Source organism: Cyrtonyx montezumae, unplaced genomic scaffold (assembly GCF_038088225.1).
Source record: "Cyrtonyx montezumae isolate F1298 unplaced genomic scaffold, pur_monq_1.0 scaffold_2, whole genome shotgun sequence".
Taxonomy (NCBI): Eukaryota; Metazoa; Chordata; class Aves; order Galliformes; family Odontophoridae; genus Cyrtonyx; species Cyrtonyx montezumae.
This window is the reverse complement of record NW_027071936.1, coordinates 4217598-4232007: the sequence shown is the minus strand read 5'-3', so window position 1 is coordinate 4232007 and position 14410 is coordinate 4217598. Positions and strand designations below refer to the sequence as shown.

The following is a 14410-nucleotide window of genomic DNA, read 5'->3' as shown; positions in this document are numbered from 1 at the left end:
TGTCCAATGTGGGAGATAATAATTCTTATGTGAGAGGATGAAATGTGCAACGCTATATGTGAACACCAAGTGTTCTGATTAATTCTGGTATGGCTGGACATGAATACAAGTGAAACTTTGGCAAAGTTCAGGTGCTTAGCAGCTGAAATCTTCGTGTTACAGAGCTGGAGTTCAGTAGTCTGTAGTCAGGGTGGACCTGTCCTTGAGTTGCTGAAATGTTAAGCGTGGCCATAACAACAATCCTTGCTTTTTAGCTGAAGTATTTTCAATACCGTTCAGGAGCAATCTAGGGCTCTTACAGGAGCAGTGAAGTTGTGTGCACTAATTCCTGTCCGCATGCTTTGCTGAAGATGAGCAATATTGTTGCTGCCTTAGATTACTGTACTGTGGTAAAAGATAATCCACTTTCTAAAGGGTGGATATTTAAAGCAATGGCAACAAAGCAGTGCCAGCTGTGACTGCAGCAGGTCCTGCCCATAGCAAATCCTGATCCAGCATGTGCAGGATTTACCCAACTTTTGGCAGATTGGGAAAGTTGCATTCAGCCTATAATGAAGAAAGAAACCCATACAAAACCCCACGGACCTGTCTTCTCCTTGCATCCTTGCTCAGGGAGAAGAGCAAGGACTCCACACACAGATTTAAATTTTCTCCACTCTTTCTCTTATGACTGCTCTAAGAAATAGAATTGATTACTGAAAGCAATTTTCTGCATAAGAAAAAGTGAAAGGAAGCATAAAGAGCACAGAGTAAAGGATATTTAATTTGCAAATCACCAGACAGGCTTTGTGAAGCATGATTGGTTGGTACATGAAGCCCTGAGCTATTATTCCTGCTGTTATCACCTACCATTGCCCTCGTAGCATTCGCACATAACCTCTCTCAAGTGATACTCAGTAAGCCAGAAAAGTGTTTGCCCTTGAAATTCAGGTGTCATTATCATGTCCCCTTGTACTGTATAAGCTACAAATACACAGAGCCATCTGCAAAAAGCATTTCTCTAACACAGTCTTCCTACATTTTATTGAGTCACACGAGGAATAGAAACTTTAGGCAGAATGACATCTTTCCTGTGGTGAAAGTTAACAGCTTGATACTGTACCATCTGTTTAAGGGAAAAAATAAGTATCAGGTCGATATTAGGGTTTAATGCTATAATTATACTTTACACTGTATGCCAGTACTGAATACAGTCGTACTTTGAACAGATTGATCTCTTTTGGAAGTGTTGTGTGGCAGCAAGAATGGATAGAATTATTTAGTATCTTAAGCGGGAAAGACAGGAAATCTGTTATGTTGGAAAAAGGAAGCCAAAGGATGCTCGACAATGTAGTCAGGAGAAAAGTGAAGGAAAAAAAACGAGCACATTGCCTCCTGCTGCTGAAAGAAGTCAGGGATTAAGGGCAGTAACTAACAAGTGTGAAATCAGACTGCCAGGAGCTGTGGATGCCACTGCACCATGGCTGCTGGTGTGGAAGCCCCACTGCCTGCCCATGGCCATCCTCTTCCTCCTGAAGGTTTTTAGCCTAAATGCCTCTCACCTGCTTTCTGGGTTGAGGAGTGTTGAGCAGAATTGGCAGTGCCCACAGTTCACAAGAGCTCTACTGGTCAGAAGCAGTTCTGCCCGCCAGGGTGGTAGACTGGGTGCTAAATCACTTCTGTACATCCTCAGCACAATTCAGTATAAGGAGTATGAAAAAGCTTGTACGAATTCAAATGAGGTAATTTATTATTATTATTTTTTCAAAATATCATTTATCCTCCCAAGTCCTTCAGATGTTTATTGAAGAAAATGAAACAGATTGAGAACAGTTTGAATAATTTTCCATCCTCTGGATTTCTTTTCCCAGGCGTTCCTTAAATATTTGCTGAAAACAGAATATACTGGGGGAGGGTTGTTCACCTGGTTAAAATGTGCAAGGGAAAATTTAAACCGACTGGGGTAATTACTGTTGTATGCTATCTCCAGGCACTGAAACAGTTAAAACAGTGCAACACCCTACTTCACTTGTTGAGAGGTAACGATGCTTGAAAACAATGTTAGCCTTGAATCATTTCCTATGGACTGGGCATCGCAGTTTATGAAAATGAATATATACTCATTTTGTATTTCTCTTCATGAAAAAATGATTAATCTGTAATGGGAGTATTCACTCGCTCTTTAGATGAAGAATTGATGGAAAAACTTTCCACTGTTTCAGTCAGAATTTACCTAGAAAGAAAAGCACTGCAGAAAAAGGCTGTTCAGAAATGAACAAGAAGTAGAAAAATGAAATACTTTGCAATATGAAAAGCTTTTACTGGCACTTCTCATCTGTTATAACTGTAGGTGCTAAAATTATGCATTATGTTGAAAGCACAGCTTAACCGAGTACAGCCTGATAATACCAACAGATTTGTTCATAGCCCAGGCTGAAACAATGAGGTAAGAATTTTGCCATTACTAATTATCCACTGAAGTCTAACCAATAAATCTTATTAGCATTTCAGAAATTGTATTTATGACCAGCAGTTCAGTAGGAATCTGAAGGTGGAATATAAGTAGCATTTGAAAGCGTTGGTCACTTAGGAGGCATTTAGGATTAGAGCTGAGCTTTCGCATTGGTTTACCGGGATGAAGAAGCTCAGGTTGTGGAAGCTGGTAACAGCTTTGGTTGCACTGAGATTGCAAAGCTTGCAACCTGGCAAGAAGCAAAGAAGACAAGTGGTAGAACTGCAGCTTTGGTCTTCAGAGCACGAGCTGTCTTTAATAAGGCACTGAAAAAGGTAGACAGCATTTTAGTTAAGACTCAAGCGAGTCAGTTCAACACAGAAATAACTGAGTGGAATATACCAGTTCTGGATATGCAAACTAGGTGTATGGGAACTGTTGAATCACAGCTTGAACCTATTTCTTCAGCTGATTTATATAAATGTCCCCCATGTCCCCTTGCAGAGATAGTTTCTGCATTTCATCATTGTCTACATTTTGTCTGGACTGCTCTTGTTGAATAAATGTTTCAGGTTTTGGCAGGTCCACATGTACCATGTAAAACCTTTTTTTCTTCTTCATTAGAACAGCAATCTATCCTTTTAGTGCAACAATTTAATGCCTGAACAAAACACCTGGGGGAAAAAATGAGCATGTGTCACCAGAGATCCTCTATGCCATTATTTATTTATTTATTATTATTTCATTATTTACTTAGCATCCCCCTAAGTATATTTTTGCACTGGTGTGGCAGCACACAGTGAGCATGAGTGAGCTGGAGGAGAGAGTGCTGTATCAGAAGCTGTCACCTTTTAGAGTACATATCCAAGGCTATCTGTCCCATTAACAATGATAAAAGCATAGGTTGTGTTTAGGGATATTGCCTAGTTCACTTACATGTATAAAAGCTTTCAGTAAACTGTTATATCCGTAGATCAGATGAAAACATTGACCTCGTTATACTAAAATACACTTTATTAATAAATAACCAAATAATTTTCCCACCATCAATGAAGAAGTTAGATAGGATTTTGCAAATAAACATTTTTATAAGTTAATGTACACACCTGTACATCTCAGCTCCACTTTTCCTACATCATGCTATAACATGTCTGAAAATTAGACATGTTTCCCTTGTCCTCCCTGTTTCACACAGCAGTTCTTCCAGGCTTAATCCCCCAGTCTCATCTTCCTCATGGCAGAAGCATTCCTGATCACAAACACCATTTTTATCTACCACATGTGGACCACCTCTCAGCTACTCACTCAAAACAGGTTCTGCAGGTGAAGGAAGAGAAGCAATTGAAACACACCATCAGGAGTGGATGTCCTTACATCTTGCAAACACAGGCAGGCCCCTGGCCTGTACTTTCCCTTTTCTTGAATACTGTGTTTATCACCTGTTCATCATCATTTAATTGTTTATAAATAGACCGAGTCTAAGACTTTCCTGAATGGACACAGAAGTGTTTTATGTTTTTTCCCTGATTCTGAACACATCTAGTTGCAACTGACCACTCATTTTGAGTAACAATTTTGTCATTACTAATGCTGAACAGTGATAGAGTTTAGTATTTTAAGCATAATCATTCCACCTAAGCTGCCCCTTACTGGGTGAAAAAAAAGCCCATCAGAGACCAGCTTCACATCTCTTCAATATATACTTTCACCAAAAGTAATGGAGTAACACAACACTTAGCAAAAACAAGTTAAATGCAGAATCACAAGAATTTGTCATGGAATAAGAAAACTGACGCATTTCAACTCCAGAGATGAAATACACTAAAAAGAAAGGACGCAACATCTATCATGGATTCAGAGAAAATCAGCTGTTACTGAAATAACAGACTAGCCTTGAGAAAACATAAGCTGATCATCTTTTTGCACAGAGGAAAATAGCCTGCTCAGTAATTCTTTGTATAGGTGACTTTGCCAGGTGGGATCCAGGGAAAAGACGTTTCATCCCTATGGACAGCCTGGAGGTTCTTCTGCTTCTTCTCGAGCTGTTCTCTCCTCTTTATCTTTTCCTGAGAACAGAACATGTCAAATAAAAGAACTCCAGTAATTGAAAAGTCAGAATTACAGACAGATCTTTCATGTATAAAATGAGAAGTTAAAACACAATAGAGATTTGCCATTTGGAGCTTAGCACATCCCTCTTAGGGATTCAGCCATGCACACTGCACAATGCAACACAGAGGCATTGTAACACTTGATGTTACTTGCAGTTGAAGTGACAGTCTCAGGGATGTGATGGTTTTGTGTGCTATCTAAACAAAAAATGCAACAGAAGGCCGAGGGGATTAGGTACTATGTTTGAATATAGTTTCATTTTAATAATTTCTCTTAAAAAATGTTTGTGCACACCATTTACTGGCCCAAAGCAGTTTTCCTCTGTGTGGGATGATGGTTGACATTACGAAGCAAAGCATCACTCAGTGCTCCCTGCTTGACAAATGCATCCTTTGAGCTTGGTCCTTGAGCTGCTGGCTTTCTGGCACACCAACAGTGCAAATCTAGGAACAGCAACTGGCATGCAACCCATGTGTAGCCAAGATACAGTGTGGATATGTAGGCTTTAAACCACGATCAATTTTACTAAATCAAACTTTGTTTCTTTCCTCCTTTTGTGACCTATCAGCCAGTATTTTGAGGCATCATAAAAGTGTCGTATTTTCAAATGTGTGAACTGTGTTGCTGTGGAAGTACTGCTCCTTGAAGAGAGCTGTAACTGGGACTCTTAGATAACACATGCTACTAGCCCTCTGAGGGACACCGAGCATCCTGCAAATTTCCAAGATCACACAATCACAGACTCTTAAGGGTTGGAAAAGATCTAGAGGTCATCTAGACCAACCTCCTGTTAAAACTAGAGCAGGCTGAACAGGAAATTGTCCTGTTTTTAATGTTACTGAAACATCAGCTCTATCAATAATGCTCATGATCTCCAGCCTTACTTCTCAACAACACAACTAGGTCAACAATTACCACTGCACAGAATATAACACACCTAGAATACTCTTCTAGATTCTTACTGACAGTAAAGAAGTCAAACACACAATGAGAGGCCACATTCGTGCTTATTTATGTATCTGAGAATTTCGGAGCTAGCCAAATAGTAGATGATCATCCCTTAAATAAGCCCAGGAAAAACTAAAAACACACAAAACCTACTTGACACTCTGTAAAATATTTTTTTAGGCTACTGAGGGTATAAATGAGCTACTGTAAGGATCTTAAGCCAGCTGAACTGCAAGATCCCACTGTTATGAATGGCAACAGACGCCCTGCATAGAGAATGTATGCCAGAAGTAACAAGGAAGAAAGACAACAGAAGAAATGCTTTCAAACTAAGAAAACATCAGAAGTCAACATGATGATCCAATTGTGTCATAGGGCATGTATGGAAAAAGCAGGTATTTCTTTAACCAGCAAGTATGGGACTAAAGTTTTCTGTTATAGGGAAAATATAAATGGCAGTTTTAGGGTTTCACCCTTTCTAGTCAATGAAAATAATCTCAAACTTCAATATGATAGCTTTTATCAATTTTAAGGCACAGAATTCTCCACTTCAAATGTTCTCTCAAATGTAAGTGCATACACTGTTGCAGCTCCTACTACTGCTAGGTTTTGCTGGCTTTGTGTTGTAGTGAGCTGGCCCTACAGAGGTGGCTGCTCCTGACACAGAATGGAAGAAAGTACTAAAAAATTCAAAACTCCAAGTTACATAGGTAGGGAGAATACATTTTCCATCTATGATAAAGCTCCAGCACACCACACTTGATTATTTTGTCCAAGAGGTTTTGGGGAATAGCTATGTAATACTGCCATCATCTGTCCTCTCCTGTAACACCCCCAAAAAACCAAGAATACTAAAATGCATAGTATTCACACATTCATTTCTTTGATTTTTATATAGTTGAAAAATATATATGTATTACCAGCCATCTTCCATATTCTTCTATGGCCATTTTATCTTTTTCATCCTTCTCTGCCTGTTGTATTTTTTTTTGTCTTCTCTCTAGGATTGCTTCTGCCTTCTTTTGTTTCATATATTCTTTCTTTTTATCATTCCTGTGAAGAGGACGAACAGGAGATCATTGTTCAACAACCTAAATGCAGTTATCTGTGACTGATTAACCAAACTGAGTTCAAACAGATATTTTATGGACTTAATAACAGATTAAGAATAAACACACGTAAAATCTTTGATGTCCATCTTCACATATTATGTCACCAACGTATAGGTAGCTTGCTCTGAAAGTAATGCCTCCTACTTATTCCCATGGAAACAACAAAGAGCACAATCACACTGTTTGACAGAGCTAAACTCTCAGCTACAGAATACTATTTAGTAAAATGGTCACCACCATTAGCTATTGGCACAGATGAGCTGATCGAGACGCTATTCATTCTGTGGTGTGACAGCTGGGCATGGCTGTCCATGTCTTCTACAATGCTGGTGCCACTGCTGAAACACACCACTCACTGTGCTCAATGACACACCTTTGCTTCATACACACTTCTGTGTCAGATGCCATTTTGTCAGACTGCCCCTCTACTGCCATCTGTCACACAGTAACAACATGTAACAAAATATCTGTGGGAATGCTCAAACTCCACTGCCATACCACCAACATCAGCTTCTGACTGTTGGCCACCATAATAAAGTAGGAGGCATTACTTTTGGAGCAGTCCTTATACATGAACTCTATTCTACCTGTTAGGATATTATCTTTTCTGTACTGATTTCTTCCTTATATGATATCATATAAAAATAGATTTAAAAATAAGGTAGGTAGTAGTAAGATACACTTTGTCTCTGAAAACCCTTGGCTTGTAAACCTAACAAAGAACTTTTCCAGCAGACATCTTATTTCCTTTCAAATACACCTACACTCATATATTGTACCCCAAAAGCTCAAAGAGAGATTTACCTCCCTTCCTATTGCTTGGTAATGAAGTATGATAGTATGAAGCCTCACATGATTAATAAATGAATCCTATTTCTCAGTTGCAGTATCTCTGCCTGAGCTGAGTCAGTTGTCTTTTGGGGAAGAAAGAATTTAAGTTATTAAAATGAAAGAAGCTGCAGACTGTTATCACAGCTGTACTTATTAGCTGGGAGTGAAAAGCCTGATCTCAACCATGCCACTGTTCCCTAGTCAATAGCATACCAAACACTCACAGAAGACCTGTTAAGCAAAGATTTGGAAATTGATACTCCAAAACCCAAAAGAAGGTACCACTTTTCAACTGCTGATATACTGTCTCTCTTCTTTTCTGCAGCTAATTCCTCTTCTTTTTTCTTTCTGATTCTTTCAGACTGTTCCTCCCGTTTGCTTTGCTCTCTCAAATGTTCTGTTTTTTTCTCTTTCCATTTTTCAAATGCCTGAAGAAAAAACAGATTAATTATCAATCCTACACCTCATCTCTATGTCAATGCTCTCTTCATTTACTCAGATTTATTATTTTTTGTATACTTTCAAATTTCAGAATATTTATTTGCTGCATTGCTCAGAAGGGGATCTTGCTGTATCTAAATCAGGTAAGTTATTTTCCCCAGTAAGCCTTAACTCTCTGGCAATGTATTTATATGGAGTTTGTTTTACATTCAGCTGACAGAATCTAAATATACAGAAATGCTTGTTTGCATACAAATGTTATATACCAAAAAAAACCCCAAAAAAACCCCAAACAACCACCACAGCTTAGGTTGGAAGGGATATTAAGGACTGCCTTGTTTCAACCCTCAGCTCCTAGCTCCAATCCCCAAAACAAAGCTGCTTCTACTCAAGCACCCATCCTAGATGTCTAAGAGGACTGTCTCTGAATCCTCATAGCATGGAAACCACCATCTCAGGGCTGCAGGGACCTCCTGAAGTAGCTGCATATTTTCAACAGAACAGAATCTCACAAGACTCTATTCAAAGAATAACCATATTCAGATTTTGGAATCCACTTTATTTCAGTCTCTTGCTGGATTAACCAACTTATCCTCAACAATTCCATAAACCACATCTGATACACATTTATGTACGTACTTCACATTACCTTCTGTGCTGCTTCTGCTTTCTCTGCATTTTGTTCTGCTGCTTTCTTTTCCTTAAGTTTCTCAAGCTTCTTTTTTTTATCATTCAAGTTCTTTGCTTCTCTTGCTTTCATTGCTTTCCAAGTTTTAAAAGATGCATTTGCTTCCTCTCTTTTAACAGCTTCTTTCTAGATAAAAAGATATCACATTTAAATATAAAATTTAGCTTGCTTTGAATTCATTCTCATATACAGATTAGATGAATCTAATAAACAAAGAAATGGAAATAGATTTGTAGAGAACACTCCAACTTAAGTATGAACTATACACCTTTTCTATGCTCAGTTTTAACATAATTTACTAAAATGATATAAGCTATTCCTGCAAAGTGTGGAAGAACATAAAATGCATATTAGATACTCAAAAAGCAAACCAGTTTAATACTGAAAAAACAGGTATCTAAGAACTGCATATTCAAAAGGTAGAAAAGTATGTCTTGAGATACTGAACAAACTGATTTTCCAAGGATTTGTTAAAACTTGACACTGGACAGGATGAGCATTCTGAGGTCTCTGTGAACAAACTTGAAAATTAATCCAAGATATAACATAATTGGTGTAAAGCAGGTACGTTTATATGTTTCTACAGGAAAGCATTAGTTTCATATTCCTTAGAACAATCATAATAACTAGGACATGTCACTTTCAGTTTCAACTCACTCTGTTCTAGAGAAAACAAGTAGCCTTATAGTAAGAGAGTGATGTAACCTGCAGAAAGCACAGGTCAACACACTTCAAAAAAAAAAAAAAAATCATTTGTCCACTTCTCTTAGAACAAGAGTGTAAACAAACCTTTTCAGCATCGCTCCTTAGCTCTTCAGCTTTTTTCTTTTCAGCTCTCTTTAATTCCAGTAGAAAAGCTCTTTTCTTTTCCACCCAGTTCTGTAAGAATCATCGGAAGACTAATATATTTTGAAGTGTTTTGAAGCTGTAACTAAGTTCTGTTAAAACAACTGAATATTATTAGAGGAGCATATGCAAGTAATATTAGAAATACTGACTTAATGAAAGTAAGTGTTGTTGGATCCCCGAACTAGACCTCTATACACATCGGGTTTGTTTTTGCTTTGTTTAAGATCTACCTGGAAAACAGCTGCTCGCAAACTATCTGCTTTGTCAAATTCTGCACTGTTCTTCTTTAAGTGCTTAAACTCCAACACCTTTAATGTTCCTAAATATTGAGGTGGAACAGTTGTAGCTGTTGGAACAGCTTTCACTTTTTCCTTTAAGTGTGAAGAAGACAGAAACCTACAAAAACATAGAGATATTAAAGATCCTTTTATTCATTGTAACTGACGACAAGTACTGTTCGTTTTAATTCACTTGATACCAGAAGTTACCATGACTGTAGCTGCACTTGTGTGGGGACAAGAAAGGAAGGAAGCCTGTTTTCTTTGGACAGCTAACTATTGACAAAACAAGCCATTACTCAACATGTTCAGACCAAGAACATTTACAAGCTCTTTATACTTCCACCTTTTATAACAACAAAAAAACCCCTTAAAACTTGTAAAGACACCGTGGCTTGGATTAATTGGTAAAGACATGAACACAAATTCATTATAAATGCTGGCAAAAGACTTGGAAGTCTAATCTGAGCAAGAATTATAATCATGTGCCTCATATTCTTTCCACAGATAGGCCAAGGTTGCTAGCAATTAAGAAAATGTTGATACAAAATGAGAGCAAAGTGATATTGTCACAGCACTTAAATATACTCAATGCCCCACAGACTGTGATATGTTGTGTAATTCTCTTACTTGCAAGATGAGGATTTTGAACTCTGTAGAACTGCTTTCACTGCTCCACTTTGTTTCTAAGGAAAGGAAAAATTGTAGTCTCTCAGGTAACAGAACTAGATTGTGATTACATGGATTTTGAAGGTTAACTTGTTAAATATGTTAATATGCCAAATCTATACAGAAGAAAGCCACTCAAATACAGCATAAGTACAGTACATGCTAAAATAAATCTAAAACAAACACCTTTCGTAATGTTTGGAACAGTATTTAGTATGTAGAAGTCTATAGTTTAGAGATACAAAGAAATAAAAACAACCTGCTACATCAACTGTTTTTAATATTCAGCTTTAGCAATTACATACATTTGCATATTTTGTTTCTTAGAATAAGGCATAAAGTGCTTTGCTGCTCATTTCAATTCAGAATAGAGATTTGAAATTTTTACTTCAGTAAGGTTACTCAACTCAGATTTGAAAACACATATTTCACTAACTTTATCAGTTTTAAACTAATAGTGTAAAAGGTATTCCCTATATCCTCTTTACAACTAAACATAATTCATATTTAGTTTATGTGGCTCTGGGCAGCCTGGTCTAGTGGTTGGTAACCCTGCCCATATCCAGGGGGTTGAAACTAGATGATCCTTGAGGTCCATTTCAACCCAGGCCATTCTGTGATTCTATGGTTATGTGAGCCTCAGGTCCAGAAGTTTTACAAGCAGAGTTTTACACACTAAAGGAACCAACATTTACATTCATTTACAGAACCTTTCACTGTATTTCTGGGACGTTTTTTCTGAAGAACAGTAAAAATGCACAGAAAAAAATACCTCGACAGAATCCTCTGAAGTGTTCTTTGTCTTCCCATGTTCAGATTGACTATCTACTGATACTTGTATTGCAGCAGTTACCACTGGCTCTTGCACAATTCTCTCCTTTTCATCTGAACTGTCATCTGTTGACTCCTCTAACTTTGTTTTCTCATGTACTGTGGTGGTCGTTGCTTCTACCACAGTTTTGCTATTATCCTCCAGTTTCAAGTCACTGATGTTGACATCTTCCCTCTCATCTAGTGGTAGTAAGATGATTAAGTGGACACATTCACGTAGATAACATATGAACAAGGATTCCAGAGCACAGAAACAACAATACTGAGAAACTAAAAACATTTCTTTATGGAACATATTACTAAATTTGATATTGGGCAATACATTTTCTGTATACATCCTTTTATGAACAATATGGACTAATGACAAGAGTACACAATTACATTGAAATGTATGATTTAATTGGCAACATGACAGCTTTAACAAATGTTAGAGAATATAAGAGTATAACAACAGCCAGATTTCCCACTCTATCTGCATTCAAACACGTTTCAAGCGCAGCAACTAAAAAGGAAGAGCCATTTCAATGAAATAAGAACACTTCCAACGTTTAGTGAACTGTCATATTTCTAAGATAAAGTTTCTAAATGCCTCAGACAATACTGGACTTAGACACATCTGCAAGAATAAGACCATGCCCTTCACAGAAGCAGAATACAAGGAGACACAAGGGCAAGAGAATGTTACTAAGAGTAGAAAGGAAATTTAGAAAACTGCCAATTTGAAGACTTGTATCAAAACCTTAGCTGCTACTAAGACATGATGACACTTACCTGGTTGTATATACTTAAGTCCTACCTTTTTCAGATGGTGCTTCTCCACACAGCAATGAACAGGATTCTCCCAGTCTCTCATCGTGGGGAGTAGAGAAAAATGGTGGTGAAGTACTTTCTAGACGTGGACCCTTAGATCAGAAAGTGGCAAATAAATGAGAAATTCCTAACAACTGAAAACTTTAACTTGAGCTCAAAATACAGTGACAGAATGTTTCTTCAGAACTCTCTAAGAGTTGGTATTTGGTAATGTATTATATTCAGAGAGATCAAATCAATCAATTGATTTCTTAAACGCTGCAAAATATCACAAAATCCTGTTTCTCATTAGAAAGAAAAAGAACGGTGTTCTCTTATCTGCCCTAACTGTGAAAATACTACTGGCGAAGATTTTTCTTTCCCCCACTCCTATTTTTCTTACAGAAGATTTTGATAACTAAATAAAAATTATTATCAAAAGCTTCCAATCAAAATAGTAAAATAAATAAACACATATATTCTCCGTTGGCACTCTTACTTCAGGACAAGAGCTTTTGGCAAACACTGTTTCCTGTGGTGAGGTTCTGGCTTTCAGAGGAGCTACAGACAATGGGGTCCAAAACAAAGACAGTACATTTCTAGGAGTTACTCTTCTTTCTGACCTATTAAGCTCAACAAATGACCAGTTTTTCCCAAGACACTTCCTGGTTCAGATGATGTTTTATAACAGCCACCTAGTGAAGGAACATTGATATTCTCAGATGAAAATGAGTATTATAGTTAAACTTATGTCTAATTAACTACATGTTAGTTTGGACTATTTTGTGAGGTTAGACTCAGTCATTTTCAGTTAAATAAGCTATTTAAATTGCAGTACATCTATCTTAACGGGGGGGAGGGGGCAAAATATGAACTGCTACATAAAGTTACTGACGTTCTTTGAGAAAGTTTAATGGAAGTTGTCAGGCTTCTAACATAATCAGTAAATAGACCATCTAGAAACTTTTTCCATTGAATCAAGGAATTGAATTGGATTGCTTGAGCAAACAGGTAACTTAAGGGAGAAACTCAGGGATCATAGAAATGCAGGTATTGCTGAAAAGAGCTGCTGTTTGCAACTCAGTACAAGGGTGGTCCCATGAGAATAAGGACAACACAATGGAGGGTCCAGAGAAGATAAGTGGAAATGCTGTTTGCAACTCAGTGGGCGAGTCTGTGAAGATAAGGAGGCAGATCTGATGGCAACATAATGTAATCCCTTAACATCTGGAAATTTACTTTTAGCTTTAATCCTATGACCACCAAAGGTATCACTCACTTAGGAATTTCTGTCCATATCTTTGGAATGTAATGAATATTAATGTGTTATGCCTTTAAATACCTATTCATTTCTGTCTTCGGTGTGCATGTTTGGTGGAGAGATCCCCCACGCACCCAGCACTGTAATAAAGGGAATACCTGCGTGACATACTGCATTGATGTGTCAAGTTACTATGCAGGACTTCTCAGCATCACCATTTACTGTTCTCTCTGTGCATTTGTTGAAACTGCATGAAAGAACTCATCTGCAGATAGCTAAAACTACTACTGTAAATACAGATTAGAGCATTTATGTTACAAGAAAACTGTTCTGTCATTTCACATAGTTCCCTTTATCTAGCAGGGAAGATACAAAGGGAAGACTGCGTCTCTCCCTACAGGGAAGAAGAAGAACACCCTGGGTAGAAGAGAGGGAAAGCTCTCAGGGCACCTCCTTCAGTGATGCTCTATTCCTTCCCTGTGCCAGCCACTGATCAACAGAACTACAGCAACAACTTTTCACATGGCGCTAAGTTATTTTTTCCCTTGCCCACCCTCAGCTTGGATTTCTCTTCCTCTTGATGCCGCGTGATTTGCGCCCCTTTTGACACGGCATTCCGCACCAGTTCCGCGAGCCACCTTCACGCGGAAGGCTCCCTCAGGGCGCGAACCCACCCCCGCAGCCCGCTCACCGCAGCCACGGCGCCATCCCGCGACATGGCGGCTACCTCCGCCCCTTCCGCTGCGCCCAATGCGAAAGAGGAAATGCGGGTGACTTTATTTATTTATTTACTTTCCCTCTGTGGCAAGGCGAAATTCTGCCCGTGTTGCGAAACGTCTGAGCTGCTCGTTTTGGTGAACTCCGGAAGGGGGCAGCAAAGTATTTTAAGATAAAAAAATGTGGTTTCTTTGTGGTGCGACCGCTTTACTCCAGTTTCTTCCGCTTTAGTGATGTCTGTGGCGCTTTTAGAAGGACGCTGCATTCATTTAGAATAGTTTTTGAGACTCGCACGCTCTATATAGAAGGAAGAAAATTTGTTATTACCTTATTTATAAGACGCTTTCCTCAGAACACGTGAACATCAGGGCTGCATCTCACAGTCTTACCTCAGACAAAATCCCACTGACACCCATTGAGGCGAGCAAGGTGTAAGCCTCTGACATAACTATA

The 14410-nt window shown here is 38.3% G+C and overlaps 1 protein-coding gene across 4 annotated transcripts; it reads right to left on the bottom strand.

The window, feature by feature from the left end:
- Positions 1-3613: 3613 nt before the first annotated feature.
- Positions 3614-13968, bottom strand: MAP9 (microtubule associated protein 9). 4 transcript variants are annotated; one of them, XM_065736256.1, is made up of 10 exons: positions 13932-13968; positions 11987-12092; positions 11132-11370; positions 10321-10376; positions 9643-9808; positions 9353-9442; positions 8525-8689; positions 7666-7862; positions 6412-6544; positions 3614-4497 (listed from the first exon to the last, which is right to left on the bottom strand). In XM_065736256.1, exons 1-10 carry the CDS (start codon positions 13956-13958, stop codon positions 4375-4377), a joined length of 1302 nt encoding a protein of 433 aa, XP_065592328.1. In that variant the 5' UTR covers positions 13959-13968; the 3' UTR covers positions 3614-4374. The 4 variants fall into 4 exon arrangements, with proteins under 4 accessions (XP_065592328.1, XP_065592329.1, XP_065592330.1 ...); XM_065736257.1 differs by having other exon boundaries at positions 7717-7862; XM_065736258.1 differs by having other exon boundaries at positions 7720-7862.
- Positions 13969-14410: the final 442 nt, after the last annotated feature.

Excerpts from the sequence above, each read along its gene's own strand:
- MAP9 (XM_065736256.1), bottom strand. The coding sequence starts at position 13,958 with ATGTCGCGGGATGGCGCCGTGGCTGCG. Across the intron at positions 8,690-9,352 it reads TAAGGAGCGATGCTGAAAAG|AAAGAAGCTGTTAAAAGAGA; the intron begins GTTTGTTTACAC and ends CTTTTTATCTAG. Across the intron at positions 7,863-8,524 it reads AAGCAGAAGCAGCACAGAAG|GCATTTGAAAAATGGAAAGA; the intron begins GTAATGTGAAGT and ends TTTTTTCTTCAG.